Source organism: Corapipo altera, unplaced genomic scaffold, assembly GCF_003945725.1.
Source record: "Corapipo altera isolate COAL_440 unplaced genomic scaffold, ASM394572v1 0, whole genome shotgun sequence".
In the NCBI taxonomy this organism is placed as follows: domain Eukaryota; kingdom Metazoa; phylum Chordata; class Aves; order Passeriformes; family Pipridae; genus Corapipo; species Corapipo altera.
In genome coordinates this window covers 89,104,130-89,121,162 of record NW_020884872.1, presented here as the reverse complement: position 1 = coordinate 89,121,162, position 17,033 = coordinate 89,104,130, and the positions used below count along the sequence as shown (strand labels likewise).

The 17,033-nt window shown below is 44.2% G+C and overlaps 1 protein-coding gene across 1 annotated transcript; it reads left to right on the top strand.

Moving 5' to 3' along the window:
• Window positions 1–1,174: 1,174 nt before the first annotated feature.
• LOC113942760 (TRPM8 channel-associated factor 2-like) lies at window positions 1,175–16,611 on the top strand. Its single transcript, XM_027633817.1, is given in 11 exon segments — window positions 1,175–1,510; window positions 1,966–2,060; window positions 2,144–2,238; window positions 2,240–2,279; window positions 3,141–3,774; window positions 6,061–7,031; window positions 9,024–9,118; window positions 10,088–10,301; window positions 11,530–11,769; window positions 13,606–13,943; window positions 15,521–16,611. Coding segments are annotated over 11 exon segments (3,009 nt in total). The 5' UTR covers window positions 1,175–1,469; the 3' UTR covers window positions 15,767–16,611.
• The last annotated feature ends 422 nt before the right edge of the window (window positions 16,612–17,033 follow it).

The following is a 17,033-nucleotide window of genomic DNA, read 5'->3' as shown; positions in this document are numbered from 1 at the left end:
GGGCAGAAGAGAAGACAAGGGATCAAGAATCTGTCTGAGACACTGTCATAATTTGTACTTCCGTGTTAAGAAGGAAGGCAGCTAGGAGCCAAGATCTTCCCCTTCCTTCTGTGTGTGCCCAGCAGTAGTTGTTTCCTCCTGACTGACATGAGAGACATACAGATCAGTCTACTGTAGCTTCCTTCAATTCTTGTTAGCTATGTGTGTTCTCTGTCCCTGCTGTGTTTTCTTCCATCTCTCTCTTGAAAGAGATCATCTGTAGTTGTGTCTGTTCTGGGTCTAGTGAGTGCAGTTCCTTCCCTCTCTCCACACTGAAATGCTTAACACAACTGAAATGGAGAAACTGTGATTACATAGGAATTGGGAATTCTCTTATATGGTGACAATCGCTTTCAGTTGAGAGAGTTAAAATCCTTTGCAAGGCAGCCACACCTTGCTCTGGATAAATGCCAGGGAGCAACAGTCGTCCCAGATCCAGAGTCTAGGATGTTAGCTTTCAGATCCTGTGATAAGAAGAAAGGTGGGGGCTCAGAAGTTTTCTAAGTTTACTTCAAATCTAGTCCTGTAGGGTAATCATCATGTAGAACACCTGAAGAACAATTCTAAGCACATATACAGGCTACATGGAGAATAAACTGAGAGCAGCCCTTCTGAGAAGGACTTGAGGATGTTGGTTGACAAGAAGCTCAACATGACCTGGCAATGTGTTGCAGCCCAGAAAGCCAGTCATGTCCTGGGGTGTATCAAAAGCAGTGGGACCAGCAGATTGAGGGAGGGGATTCTGCCCCTCTCCTTCACTCTTATGAGACATCACCTGGAGTACTGCATCCAGCTCTGGAGTCCCTAGTGCAAGGAAGACACAGCCTCGTTGGAACAAGTGCAGAGGAGGGCCACCAAAATGATCAGGGAGCTGGAGCACCTCTCATATGAAGACAGGCTGAGAGAGTCGGGGTTGTTCAGCCTAGAGAAGAGAAGGCCCTGGGGAGACCTTAGAGCCCCTTCCAGTACCTGAACGAAACTACAAGACAGCTGGAGAGGGACTTTTTACAAGGACATGGAGTGACAGGACAAGGAGTACTGACTTTAAACTGAAAGAGGGCAAGTTTAAATTAGATGTTAGGAAGAAATTCTCTCCTGAGGGGATGGTAAGGCACTGGAGCAGGTTTCCCAGAGAAGCTGTGTGTGCCTCATCCATGCAAGTGTTCAGAGCTGAGTTGGATGGGGCTTTGATCACCTGCTCTAGCGGAGTGAACAGCTCAGCAGCATCAATCCTTATTCAGACAAAATAGCTTCTCAGGTCTTGTTTTGCCCCTGTTTTCCATTGTTTCAGGCCTGGGGGGAGGACGTGAAGCTGCAGAAACTTGTTTGCCCCATTGCTTTTGTTCTCCTGAGCCACACGGTCCAGTGGATAGAGAGGGGGTCAGGTGCCATCTTGCCTTTGTCTGAGAAAATGACGGCAGGTGCTCTCTATGGGAAGTGTTTTTGTTTGTTCAGTGGTGGATACCCTTTTGTGAGTAGAGCACTCTCTCTTTTGTTCCCTCTTTAATTGATACTGATGTGGTTATGGCAAGTTTTTCAGGAAAATTGCGATTCCATGTTGTGGTCTCTCCAAGTATTTCCTCTGTTGTTGTAAGGGATCAGGGGAGTGGGCAACTTGAGTGGGGTTAATTTTCCTGCTGGGTTTTTAAACCAGGACAATGGGAAGTGTAGTTTTTGTCCTGTGTTAATCAGCATGTTTGACTCATAAATCTCACGTTAAACAACAGTGGAGTCTCGTGATAGTTTGGATGGAAAAACAGAGCTTCCAGGCATGTCCAGAGGATAAGAAATGAGAATGATACTGTCATTCTTGATCAGGTTGCTGTTTCTAAGCACTCTGGGACTTGTGGCAAATCCAAATCAAGGATGCAGCTGCCCCAGGACTTACCATTTTCCTGCGTTTGCATAACAAGTATTTGCTTTCAGGGTAGCCAAATATGAAATGCATGTGAAGGTTGGTGTTGGCACAGGATGCTGCCCAGGAAAGGGCCACGCCCCCGTGGTGCAGCTCCTTTCATGCAGTAAGTGTTGCGTTCCAAGTCACTCCTCTGAATCCTGAATGACAGAAACTGTGTGTCAGTGGGTTGTACTCTCTGTCTCAAAGTCTTCCTGTTTGCACAGTCACAGCTGCTGCAGCTCGACAGAAGACAACCTCAGGGAAAAGCTAAGCCAAACTTTCAAACTGAGGGAGCCCTAATAGCACGAGTCACCCATAGACCCCAAAGGGCTTGGCAATCAAGGTTAGTACCACCCTCCTTACCTCATAGATGGGAAAACAGATGAAACGAAGCTACAGAAAAGAGAAACTATTTTCTCGAGATTGCAAAGCAGTTTGGATCAGAGAACTAGGGCATGAATCTCCTGTGCCCAGATCTGCTCTCCTAGGTACTGTGTGACTTAAATTATTCTGGGGAGCTGGTTGTCTCCATTGTTTGTGCTTGCTCTCCCCCAGCCTCAGAGCAACTTCTAATACTAAGCAAGAGCTTATAGGGCCTAAGTGAAGGTAGAAAAATACAGCTTTGGAACAGCATGATGCAGCAACTGTGTGTAGCTCTGTACATATCCAATTAGGAGCTAAAATATGAACTGCATGTTTGAATTATGTTGTGTTTTCTGTTGATACAATCTTTTCATTTTCTGGGTGTTTCTGTATAAACCACCTCTACCAAGCAAGTTCCTAACAGATTTCCTGGAACCTCTGGCACTCTCCCTCTCCAAATAAATTGTTAATGGGAAAGTGAATACCTGTGTTTCCCTATTTTGTCCCATGGTGCTTAGCAGAATTTGTTGAAACAGTCATTTTCTTTGCCTCCATCATCTTGATATACTTGTCACTTTAATTTTTTAATTTTTAAATTTAAATTTTAAATTTAAGTTAAATTTAAAATAACTTTTAAAATTATTTAAATGGTAAATACTGTGATAACAAAGCCAAAAAAGCAAACAAAAAAATACCAAATCCCAAAAAAAGTTGTGTCCACGAAGCTAATTCCTTTTTGTTTGGAGTTCCTACTAGACAAGAAAATTACTCCACAGGGTTGTTACAGCTGTCCTTTACTGCTAAGCCATACTGTAATGGATGTTGGTCTTCCCTCCACCAGATAGGAGCTTCCTGAAGATGAAACCCTCTGCCATCTATGAGCTGTTAGTGGACAGTGTTGGGCCATGGGACTTCACTGGCGGTTTTGTTCCTTGTGAACTGCTACTCGTCGGAGAGGATGCCTTCCCTGTGCTCCTGAGTGCTAAGAAGCAAGTTCTGATTGCTGTTTCACAGTATGGGAAGGGCCGGATGGTGGTTGTTTCCCATGAAGGAATCTTGAAGGACTCCAAGTTTTCCCAGTTCCTCAGAAATGCTGTGGAGTGGCTCAAGCCTTGCCCTGAGGCCCTGGTTGTCGTTCATTCTCGGTTGGATTCCCTCTCCCAGGTGCTGCTCAGGGCTGGCACTAAAGTACAGGCCGGGGCAGAGCTCAGCCCCTCCCTGGGGGTGTACTGTGTGGATGCCTATGACAGCTCGAAGGCGAAAGACCTGGTTGGCTTTGTAAAAGGGGGTGGAGGGCTCCTCATTGGAGGCCAAGCCTGGCACTGGGCTAGTCAACATGGCAAGGAGAAGGTGCTGTTCGAATTCCCTGGGAACCAGGTCACCAGCGTGGCTGGCGTGTACTTCACAGGAAACGCTGTGGAAAAAGGCATCTTCAAAGTAGCTAAGAAAATTCCCAAGATCCCATTAGTTGTCCCGTGAGTATCTGAGTTGCTCTCTATTTAAACAACGGTTCAGGTTGTGCAAGTGAGCTGTTTATAGAAGATTTGTGAGGTGAGAGTTGAGGATGACGGTGAATGCTGGTTCTTTTAATAGCCAGGATGGGATGCAACTGTTGTCTTCCAGTTTAAAGGAGACCTTTCCACTATTCGTAATTGGAAAGAATGGTGTTTTCTACTGCTTCCAGTGCAACTGGGACAGGCACAGGGAATCCATTCAGGGAGAAGAAAATGAGAGGAGCCATCTTTTAGAGCATTCTGCCTGATCAAGTGTACCTGAGTGCAACACGCAGAAACGGAGGGACAGGAGGAGGAACTCCTTTCCCTCTCCCCACATTGTACATTTAGGGCAATTTTCCCATAGCTGAAAAACAGGTTGGTGATGAAGTTCTGGGCCAGCCCTCTGGGCCAGGCTCTGGCTGACACCTGCTAAACCTGTTTAGCCTGTTACTTGCAGGAATTCACCTTCTGCAGGTGAGACCCTGGGGCCGCCCCAGAGGTGAGGAGGCAGGCTGGGTGCCACCTTCTTTCTCAGTTCTGACATGGGCTGAGGGCTGGAAATCTCAGTGCTCACAGTTTGTTTGGGATTCCAGCCTGTCCCTTTGGGTCCTGGAGCATCAGGTGTAAAACTCAGAGCTGTTATGACTCATATCACACAGCCAACCAGTCATTGGAGTCCTGGGCATTGCTCTGCCACCCTCCTCCCCTTGCCAGTGGCTGTGCCTGTTGCCACTTTCTGCTGAGTTACACAAGGCACAGCAGGTTCTCCTAGGAGCATGAGTTCTGCTGTGCTTCTGCTGTGTGGCAGCTTCATTTCACTGTAGGGAAAGCCACAACAGTTGCAGTAAAATTCCCTGCAAGTCTTTCCTTCACAACCTTTTCCTTGTGGATATATAATACTAAATTTCTAATATTTTCAAACAATTTGATTTGATTCTTTCTGGATGCTCAATTTATTTAGTAATAAAGGTAGTAGAAATCTGTTGGATTCAGTGAGATGCTTAGAATATAGGTAACAAATAAAGTTATTATTTAAACTTTGCTGGTTCATTTTTGTCCCCACCTGCATTGCACAGGCATGTTCCCACTGCTTCATACACAGTGCACAGAAAAGGGAGAGGGGTGGAGAATTCAGCAGAGAAAAATTGCATCACAATTATTATGACTTTAAATGGTAACTAAGGTGAAATATACCTTGTTTAGGTTGCTTCTGTGGTGATTTTTATTCAATCCAGAGCCAAAGAGAAATTTAGGTATATAATTTATGTGTAACACAACAGCTCTGTGCCTCTAGGCCTTCCTGCCAGCTTTGTGTACAGAGAATCTGACTGCAGTCTGAGGCAGGTGCTGTGGCATAAGCCAGGGCAAATACTCTGTGTGACAAAGGGTCTCAGTAAAGTAGTAACCAAAGGAGAACTGCAGATTTAATTCCTGTGATACAGGTGTGCAGAAGGGCAGCATAATTTATTCTTACTGATTTGGCTGCAATGGCCACGTAACAACAGATACTTTACAGGTGTTGGGGGAAAACTGTTTGGCAGAACCAGGAGAAAGTGTGCACAAAGCAAATGAGAGTCATTCACATGTGATCCACAGTGACATAAAGGAGTTATACGGAAGTAACAGAGATAAGAGGGCCTTGCACAGCCTAATCTCTTTATATTGTGGAAACCAACAATGTGAGGTAATGTGAGGTCTATGTTTTAGGGCTCCAATTCAACTTCAAATCACTCATTATTTGTCTAGCTGTGTGTCTGCCTGTCCATATAGCCCATCTGTCGTTGCTCTCCTTCTTCAATTCTCAGCAGTGGCAGAGGCTGGGAAATGGCAGAGAGAAATCTTTTGGGCTTGCCTAGTTGATAAAGACTAGGGCAGGGCAAATGGAGAAAGTTTTTGTTATAGATTTGCCAATTCCCACACCATTTGCAGTTTAAAAAACATGAAGGGTCTGATTTTTGAGTTTCTGCAATGTATTTAGATTTTCAACTGGCTCTTCAAAGTCAGAGATCTAGAAACTTCATTTTGGCCTGTTCTTTCCTTTTTCTAAACGAGTGCTGAGATTCTTACAGATTTGCTTGGCTATGGAAACTGAGGCTTTAAAAGGAAAAAAAATGAGATATTGCCATATTTTATTTTTTTTAATGAAAGAACTGACAGCATAATGTACTAGGATGAGGGAGGAATAATAGGCAAGGATGGATGAGGTTGGTTTTGAGCCAAGAATTGTGGGATGGGGGCTAACCTGGACCTGTCTTGATTCTGCAGGCACCAGGCCAACCTCAGCCTTGATGCTGAGTTTCTCCTGCGTGATGTGCTGGAGCTGGACTTGATGACGGGGGGCATTCCCTCCACCTTGCTGGTGCATGGTGTACTCTCCTTCCCCCTCTGCCTGGACAGCTCGCACCGCTGCCTCTTGGCTGCAGCACACTATGGCCGAGGCCGTGTTGTGGTGGCAACCCACGAGAGCCATCTGTTCTCCCCAAAGCTGGCCAGATTCCTGCTCAATGCTGTCTGCTGGCTGGATGCCGGGAGAAAGGGGCTGGTGGGTGTGGATCCCAGCCTGAAGAAACTGTGTAGTCTCCTCTCTCTGGAAGGAGTGAAGTCGCAGGTGTCACAGCTGACAGGTGATCTCAGCGTGTACTGCTGCTCTTCTTACAGCGACAGAGAGGCAGAAAGGATTCATGCTTTTGTGGCAGAGGGAGGCGGCCTATTGATGGGAGGCCAGGCCTGGTACTGGGCTTCTCAGAACTGTGGGAAAGCTGCTGTGGCAGAATATCCCGGCAACAAAATCCTGAACCGCTTTGGGCTGAGTATCCTGGGGCAGAGTGGCCAGGCGGCCAAGCACCGGCCCGTGGGGCCTGGGGAGCACTACCACTTCCGCAAGGCACTCCTACTCTTCAGCACGCAGGTGAACAAATGTGAGGAGCTCACAGAGCCCCTGAAGGACTGGCTGCACTGCCTAGCACGGGACTGTGCTGCCTTCCTGCACATCCCAGCCCATGACTGCCCAGCATATGCCTCGCTGCACCGCATCCTGACCAAAGTGCTTCAGAGAAGTGGAATCCCACAGGTCAGCAGGCACTGCCCTGTCAAGAGAAACTCCAAAGAGGCAGTCCTGCTCTGCATGGCAACCGAGCTGTCCCTCACCATGACAGACAGTGCAGCCCTGGTGCAGAAATGTGCTGCTGGGGTCTGTGCCCTCCCCGTCACTGTGGAAATTGATGGCACAAACCCAGGTGAGGAGTGTATCTCCTGTCCTCTTGAAACGTCCTGTTACTGGGGTCGGTGTGGTGCCCGGCCTCAGCATGTATCCGTCTGTGTATGTCTGAACATGTGCAATTTCACTGTGGGCTTGAGAGGAGGCCAACTTCCGTGTAGTGGCAGATGGGATCCTTTTGTGGCCAGCCCTGATTTCAGCACTCTGGAACACCCTATGAAAGTCCTTCTTCTTCACTGTTGGTGCACAGGCACCTGGGGAAGACGAACCCCCTAACAACTGGTACCCCAGGGTACTTGCACAGCACAATGGCTTTGGCAATAAAGCTTCTTTAGGAAACCCTGTGCTCTACACTACAGGTTGCTGTTGTCATAGTTGTGCTGATACAGCCATCTATAGAGACATCCTACAAAGAGGTAGGAGTTAGAAACAAAAGGGGTTTTTGTTATCTAGATAATTTCAACTTGAGTTACAGCACAGTCTCACATCTTGCTGTATCAGCACAGTTAGTGGAGTGAAGATCTGGTTTTAGGGGTGAAAACGGGAGGCTGGAAGTATGTTGGGAACTTCTCGGACTGACACCACCACTAGAGCCAAGGTATTTGTAATTACACCATTAATGATTTGTCTACGCTTAGGCCTTGTATCTGTACAAGTTTGCTGAGATTCCTGCTCATAACTGATATGTTTAAACTCTAGGTTAAATTCCACTAGTAAGGTTTTATCCCCTGGACACATTAATCTTGAGATTTTATGGGGATTTTTTTGGTATTAGGATATGATTTAGAGGAGTTGTTTCCAAACTGTTCTAATGAGATGAAGGAGACTGTTTCTGTAGTGGCAATGCCTGACTGCAGAGGTTATGCAAAGAGAAAAGTTGTGGAATAACTGCTCACTGGTTTTAGCATTAATGAATCTGGACAAAAGGGGGAAATTGTTAGGGTTCGTTGAACTGAATGGATTGGCTCAAACACAGTATTTTGTTTGAGGAGAAATATTCAGAATTTGTGTCATTTCACATAAATAAAAAAGAAAGAAATGCTAGCAAACCCTGAACACCATTCAAAACTGCCTTTGATGCAAGTTCAGCAAAACTGAAATGAACTGGTAAAACATTGTGATATAGTCTAATCGGCATTTTTCTGTGGATTAGATTTTGCTTGACAAAACTGGTCTTGCTTTCTTGGATGACAGGAAAGGTTGTAAGTTGGGTGCTTTACGACAGTTCAACTCTTTTTAGGACTTTTGGTGTTTGTATTGAAACATGCCTAAGTAAACTTTGTGTCAGACCTTGGGAGTAGAATGTACCCAATATGTATGGTGGAGATGGGTCAGTTTTGCACTATGTACTGCAAGTATTTAAAGAGATCTAAGATGAGGAGACTTGCTTTTCCAAGAGAAGACTGTCTAGAAACGTGCTGAATTGTAGTGACACGATGGGACACCTAGCATGGAACGATCTCTTTAGACCTTCTCATAACTTTAGTCAGCTAGAAATGGGAATTCCTGTGGGCTGCAGCTTGTGCTGGAAAAATACAGTCAATAAGGAAAAATGCAATGCTCCTGTCAATCTATTATTTGGGAAATATTTTATGACCATTACAACTTCAACTGTGTTTAATACCAGCATAGTTGGCATCCCTTATGAGGGCTTTAGGGTAAGAGGATCTGAGTGGAGGAGGTGTTGGAATTTTGGTTTCTTTTTTTATTATTATGTATTATTTTTAAAAGGTACTAGTAAATGCACTTAAGCTTAGCATTTCCAGAAGTTCAAATTTGTGTGGGCTTGCTTATTAATGGTTTGATTATTGTTCGTGCTGCTACCCTACATCTTTGAAACTGTATTTCTGACAGGTTGGGTAAAATGCAGACGGTTCTCTGAGTGTAGAGCAAGGGATAAGAAAAGGATGGAAAATTATTCTCCTGCTGAAACTTGAAATCTCCAGAATCTGTAATGGTCAGGACAAAGAAGTGCTTGACTGTTCAGGACTGTGTTGTCTCTTACCTTTAGGTAAGACAGCCTGGAGGAGTACAGGACTCTACCTCCCTGAAGGGCACACAGCAGTTATAACATGCCCATGCCTAGTGGTCGGTGCTGGTCTGAAGGTAAGGTCTCTCTATTTTGGCTTTACTTTACACTTCTGTATTTGACAGATGAATGTTCAAAAATTTTCTCCTTAATGGTTTTTGCTACCTTTTCAGTCCTTTCCTACTGCTGCCACCCTGTGGCACTTCAAATGCTTTGTTATCATTTTTTCACTTTGTGTTCTTACTCTCTTCTTTTGCATTCTTCCTGTTTTTGTGTGCTGGAGGGATAATTGAGTGTGGCTGCTGCTTGAGGGCAACTGTGTTTGTTCTGTTATTGTGCAAAGAGGACTGGGCCCTTCTATGCACCAAACTTGATTCCATCTCTTCAGATTTCTCATAAATTACTTTGACAGTGCTGTCATTAATGCTCGTGTAGATGTATCCAGAGCAGAGATACACTGTTACTTGGGATCCCATTCTCCACAAAATGTGACACAGGTAAACGTTTACCTGCTTGAACATTTTTTGCAGTGACCTTTCTGCAGCTGAAATGCAAAATTAATTCAGGTGATCTGTCTGATCCTGCAGCCACATGCTGTTTGTTTTCCTGTAAGAGGTCCAAGGAGAAGGCACAATAAAAGGTGTAAGCCATGTGCACATCTCTCCATCTCCTGTGTTACAGGATGTGACTTTGATGCTGGTAAAGGGTAGAGGAATGACCAATGCAAGTATAGTGTAGTGAAAGAAGTCACTGCAGTACCCTGACCAGCTGGTGAAGGATGTAGTTGAGCCAGTAATAATGGGAGAATAGCTGTAAGACTGTCTGAGACAGGGATAGCACTGAACTTCATCAGCTTTTTTCATTGTATTTACTGATCCTGGCCACCACAGGCTGAAAAGTTGAACTAGGCTGGAGCTGGAAGGCTGCTTCTGCGTGTGTGCTCTGCAGGGACAGTGCTGCAGCAGAGAGCTCAGGATGTTGAGGTCAGGCTGCCAGGTTGCACTCGGACACCTTTGACCAGCTGTTCCTATGCTTCTGTTTGGCAGGTGCAGATTGGGTGTCACACAGATGACCTCTCTAATGCCAAAGAGCTGAAAAGGGCACCAGTGGTAATACGCACCTGTGATGTTGCCTGCCAGAAGCAGTCCATTTCTTGCCTCTGGGGTGGCCTGATTTACATCATAGTACCAGCAAAGAGTGTCCTGGGGAAGGTGCCCATCACAGTAGAAGGGGCAGTCAGAGCTCCTTTCTTCAAGCTTGGTATGTTTGTTTACCTTAGAGCTTTTTTCCTTAGGGCTGCTCACAGATGCTGCTGTCCCTGTGACTGAAAGTAAAGATGGTCCTGTGCTTAGGAAGGTCTTAAAAAATGCTTGGGTTTAGGAATAGTCAGCTTTAGTTTCCTTACTGCTGTGTCCTCTGGGATTCCCATTTTTCTACACATTTTTATAAACAGTAGAAAGGTGGCCCCCAGGACTGTCAACCTCACTTCTGTGCCTGGAAAGATCATGGAACGGATCCTCTGAGATGCTATGCTAAGGCACATGGAGAACAGGGAGGCGATTTGGGACAGCCAGCATGCCTTCAGCAAGAGTAAGTCCTGCCTGACCAACCTAGCGGCCTTCTATGATGGAGTCATCAGTGGACAAGGGAAGAGCTATGATATTGTCTATCTTATCTTCTGTAAGACCTTTGACATGGTCCCTCAAAAAATCCTTCTCTCAAAATTGAAAAGACATGGACCTGTTGGAGTGGGTCTAGAGGAGGGCCGTGAAGATTACTGGGTGGCTGGAGCACCTCTCCTGTGAGGAAAGGCTGAAAGAGTTTGGATATTTAGACTGGAGAAGAGAAGGCTCCTGGGAGACCTTATCGTGGCCTTTAAAGGGGGCCTTTAAGAAGTATGGGGACATAGTTCTTAGCAAGGTCTGTTGTGATAGGACAAGGGGTAATGGTTTTGAACTAAAAGAGGGAGACTGACCTCTGCCACGACAAAGCATGCCTTGTTCTCTGCCTGCTTTACTGTGCCCCCATCTGGCCATCTCCAGTCTCTACAATAAATCTCTGATGAATTTCTCGTGTTTCCAGCAGTTTCTCTTGTCTTCCTGGATGCAATTTCTTCTTGCTCTTCTGTCAAACTAAACAGAACCAGGGTTAGTGTGTGAAACAGAAAATCTCTGCTAGAGAAGAAGAAATCAGACACTGGAGAAACTTGATACTTCTTGTTCTCTGATGGAAAACAGGGATCTGTTCTTGCTATGCTACTTTGTTATATACCAGTCCTTTTCTGTCTGTTTCCTACCCATTAAAGAGCCTGGGGAGACCTCCTAAGCACAGAATAAGGACTGACTATTTAACAGCCACCACCCCCAGTCATGGAACTGTTTTCCATGCAAATTTTGTGACCACAGTCTATGTCTCCAAACCTGACCTCTGTAAGTGTGCTCAAAAGTCAGAGTTGCTCTAAAATCTTTTTCCTTTGTTGTTGATGTAGGGGAGACCTGTGAAAGCCAGTGGAAGGCCTGTATCCGACACTACCCTGCTCCCTGGGCAGAACTGGCTGTTGAGAATCTTATCCTGACGGTGCCCTCAGACAGCATCCGCCACATGGAGAACCCACGGCCGCTGCTGACCCTGTGGAATGAGATCATGGTGGCAATAAGCAAATTGGCAGCCATACCAACAAAATTCCCAAGGCCAGAGAGGATTGTAACAGATGTCCAGATCTCATGTGGTAGGTACATTGCCATATGGCCTTCTCAAGGGCTAAGAGACAAGTGGCATCCAACAGCAGTGTCTGTTTCTTCAAGGTTATTTTGCTAAAACCAGACAGGGAACATATGTGAGGTGTTAAATGACTGTGACCCTTGCATAATTGCAAGATACTCCATCAGGGTGGAAATGGGGTAAAGAAGGGCTTGAAAAACATATTGACCTTTTCAGATGAGTCCCTGCTCTCAAAACTACTCTCGTCTCCTCAGCTGTTCTTCTGTCTGGGTATGTTAAGATGCAGAGCTGCTGACTGCAGTGGCTTTAGCTCACATATAGTTACTCATTCTCCTTCCTGAATGACAGTACAGCTGGGAGACAGTGACCCGATTTCTATTTTTTCTCTGCCTCAGCCACAGGATTGGTTTTATGTGTTCAGTGACAATTTTTAAACCTCCAAGTGCCTACTTGCTGGAGATGGGCTCCACAAAGGTTACTGTGGGCAAAGCTTAACCCAAAAATATGTGCCTGAGAGGATGGCAATGGAGAAGTAGAACCTGTATTGCTGTCAAAGCCCATGACTGTGTGTTTTTGCAGCTGATTCTTCCCACTCCAGCTTTTCCAATTGAGAACTGAGTGCCTTTGATCTAGAGTCAAATTACATGGTAAATGAACTTTGCAATAAAAATTTTGTTCAGTTGTTTTTCAAAATATACTGGTTAAATTCATCATCCCACAAAAAGACAAGGGCTTGGCATGAACCCTGATGTCCTAACTCTTTACTAAGCCACATGGAAAGAATTTGTGACACATCTTGGGAGCACTAAGTTCTGCTATCCTGAGCAAATGTCTGTTATAAAGATCATAGTCTACAAACATAAAATTCCCTTCTGGTTTGGGTGGACTAAATGGTTTCACTCACATTACTGGACCTGGGTATGTTAAGATGCAGAGCTAAATGCATCTTAACATACCCTTAGATGTATGCTAAATGCATACATCCCTCTTGTTAAAAGAAGAGGAGGCAAAAGATCTGAGTTCCTGTGGGAAGGGGATTGCCATTCATGTTCTCCAACTTGGGCAGTCTGCAAGCTTTGTGTTCAAAGTCAGCTGTGTAGGCTCCCTATGCAGTGAGTGTAAAGGGCTGCTTATTCCCTGTTACAACAGACATTTGAATTTGGAGGCATGACTCTTGTATCAGGTTTTGAGCTTTTTCAAGAAGGACCAATTAGGGAAGAAGACACAAAGGAGTCATAATAAGTAAACTCCCTTGTAATGCAAGATTCTTGTCCAGCATCATGGTGGGAAGTTGTTTACAGAATAGCTATCCCACAAGGCTAAGAACAGGCTTAAGTATGACAAGTTTTGCAGGAAAACTCTGTTTTCCATGTGTCTCATCCACACCACTGACTCCTGGAGTGCAGACCTGCAGTATCCACACTCTGCACAGGAAGACTCAAGGTCTGCCATGGTGCTGAATCACAAGATTGTGTCAGTGTCAACTGTGCTCAATTTGTGAGTATTCTGGGCAATGGTCAGGCCTTTCCCCTCATCCTAAAATCTCAATCTCAGTTCAACCATGAGTGCATGCTTATGTATAAAAAGGGAAAGAAGGTGAAACTGTGCTTAACTGATATTTCAGTCCTACCTTTACACTGCTTATTTGACTATTTGCTGGGGCAAAACATGATGCATTTCCTTACCTCACAAGGGGGAAAATTGGTCATTCATAGTAGTACAGTGTGGTTTGTGAGATAAAGGCAACGTGCTCAGAAATGGAAAAAAAAGATTAGTCACTTGTGTCTGAGAGGCACTGAGGTGAGCACTTAGTGACGTGTGTTGGTACCTGTCCTTCCTGCAGGCTGGATGCATGCTGGCTACCCCATCATGGGCCATCTAGATTCCGTGAAGGAGATGTTAGATATGAAGCATATGCAAACTACTGGTCTTTGGGGTCCTATCCACGAGCTGGGACACAATCAACAGCAGCAAGCATGGGAATTTCCCCCTCATACAACAGAGGCCACATGCAACCTCTGGTCTGTCTATGTTCATGAGAAGGTGCTGGGGATTCCCAGGCATCAGGCCCATCAGGCCCTAAAATCACAGTGTCGGAAGGAAAGGATAGAAGAGTATCTGAGGAAAGGCGCTCAATTAAAGGACTGGAACATGTGGACTGCTCTGGAGACATACCTGCAGGTAACTGGGGAAAATGCATGCATTCTTAGCGCAGTCAGTGAAGCCTGTGTCAGAGGGATGTCTGCAGCTTGGTGACTTTAGCTGTCAAGCCTCCTAAATGTTTACTTACTATCTGGGTTCATCTTGGAATCAGAAAGCACACGTGAGTTATATAGACAGAGTGTTTAATGCTGATGTCTCCTGAAAACCTTCCTTTGCCAGACTTGGGCTTAGCCACTCATGGAGGTAGCTTACTGCAATATACTAATCTTTCTCCCTAGGAGAGAAACAGGAACTGCTGCTTGTTATACAGCATGGGAAAAGGATGATCAGACTTGGGCACAGTTCTTTAATCCACTGCAGATTTCCTGTGGGACACTGGGCTAGTTGGTAAAGAAACCTTGGCATTGTAAAATGTCTAGAAGAGCCAGGCTTCGAGCAATATTATGGCCAGGCTCCTTTTTACAAAACATGCAAAGAGCAGGGTGTTTTATCAGTCAATGCACTGAGTGGACCCAGTGTAGTCCATCAAGTGGGAAGGGGATGGGTTCAGCTCTAAAGAGAGATAAAACATGAGATTTTAAAACATGAACCCTGTCCTAGATTAAAGTACATTCCCTTGGGAAGCATGCAAGAGAGATTTTCCTCTTTCCCTTAATCCTCTTAGCAACCAGTAGTCTAATGGACAGAGCACTCAATCTGATTTCAACTGGGGACTGTAAAGAAAATGTCCATTATGATGTCTTAACCTACTGACTGATGTAAAGTGCGTTTCCCTCAGCTCCCTTGTCTGGAAGCTCTCACATCTTACATGAGCAACAAAATATTTAAGTATCAATCCTGATTTTTCCACATCCCAGAGAAGCACCTGAATCATCAAGTTGAAGAGTAAATCTTTGGGTTTTTTCATGCAACAAATATAAAAATAGTTGTACAGAGTGAAAAAGTTTTAAAAAGGGAAATTTTCCCACAATACCTTACCAGTTTGGCCAATGTCCCCCTGCCTCACTCTCACTTATAGGCTGTTGTTAATACATATATATATATTTATATATATATATATATATGTAGTAACAACCTCCTGTCTAACACAGGAGGTTACTAACACAACTGCTGGAATAAATGTGACGTGAAAGAACAACTACAATTCTGCAACAGCAGCTTTTCTGTATGAATCCCTTTTGTTCTTATTCCTAGCCAAAACATGTCCTGCTCACAATCTTTCCTTCCTGTTTTCTCAATACTCCTTGTTCTCCTTGTTCTTCTGTACCCCTTCTTTCTAGATATTCTATCAGTGTCCTCTGATGCTTTTTCACTGCACAAGAAGCTTTCCTCTCTCCGAAGCAGCAGCATAGCAGGTTGCTGACATTTCTGCATCTTTCATCTCTGTTTGTTTTGGGAGGCCAGTGTAATAGGAAGGTATTTTTCTGTACTCTAGTTATGCTCTGAAGCCTGAAAGTTGGATGCTTTCATCTAAGTTTACATTCATTCTAAAAGACACTGCAGAAAACTATGAAATATTCTATTGTTTGTAACACAGGAATAATGCCAGTGAAATGATAACTTAAATGTTTTTACAGTATATTCTTCTCCATCAGTTGCAGGAAGGGTTTGGTTGGGACCCCTTCACCCACCTCTTCTCTGACTACCAGAAAATGTCCACCATCCCAAAAGACAACCCTTCTAAGATGAACTTGTGGGCACGGAAGTTTTCTCAGCAGGTGAATAAAAATTTGGCTCCATTCTTTACAGCCTGGGGATGGCCTATCAAGAAAGAGCTGTCTCTGGAACTGTCCTCTCTACCCAGCTGGGAACAGGACCCAATGAGATCCTATAAACCATAAAGGAAAACTATCTAAATCTTGATTCTCATACTAGCTATGGCCTATCTTTTTCTCCTTGTGTGCTGCATGACAGCTCTCTATGTGCTTAGATTTACACTGGATTCTTCAGCTTCTTGCTGACAATGGAGGCCAACCCCAACAAAAATTCAACAGGAACTTGTCTGCAGATCAGCAATCTAAGCTATCTTCTGAAAGATTAAATAACCAATGAGCTTTGTTCTGGGTTCTTCACCTCAGGAGGAATGTAATTCCGAGTTGATTTAGTTCCTACAGAACCTTTCTCTGATGAAATGGAAGCTTTCAGGGTGAAGCAGTCACTGGAACAGTCTCAAGGACAGTATCAAGGGAATATAGATCTTTAAAGCAAATAGTAGCCTCCACAATGTTGTACTCTTCAGTCATAACCTCAGTGACATGAGATTTTCACTATTGTTTTTCTCTACCGTAAAATCCCTAATTTTTAATTCCTCTAATTATGCAGAACTTCCACACCTACTATTATGAAAGTGACCTTGTAATGTTTATATACAGGTTGTATAATACAAAGCTGATACTGAAATGCTGTAGATTTCTTCCTGCATTCTATGACTCTGTGACCCAACATGCAGCTTCATGTGTATAAGTCAATTATAACTTGTAGCTGTCACTCTTAACCATGGCCTGACAATAAGACACATGCCAATGTAGATGGGAGAGTGGAAGCAAAGAGATTGTAATCAGTAATGGTTTAACTCATGGGCTCATAAAAAGTTAAAACACAGGCACCGACCTGACAGCATGAGCGAGCAGAGAGAAGGAAGACAACTGTTCATCAAGACAGTAAAAAAAGACCAGAATAGAAATTACCCAAATACTTGTTACAACAGCTTTTCATTTTTGTGTTGGCTCAGATGTAGTTCTGATTTCCCAATGATTTATCGGCCTAATATTTTACTTTATCTTTCAAACTTTTTTCCATTCTTATTGACAACTAGTATGAGTTTATCTTCCAACAAAATAAATGCAGAGGCCATACATAGTTTAAACAGTATCTCAGTACTGGTTTGGAGGTTTGGAAGACTTACATGGTATAAAGATTTAGACCTGACCTTATCTACAGAAGCATATTTCATCCCTAATGAGTTTATGAATAAAAGTTTAGCTTGTGTCCACTTAAAAATATACAAAATGTATCAAAGTGCTATCAGATCTGTTATCAGATCAGTATATAAACTGCGGGGAGTTGGCCAGGTGCCACTGATCACAGCTCAGGGACAAGCTGGACATT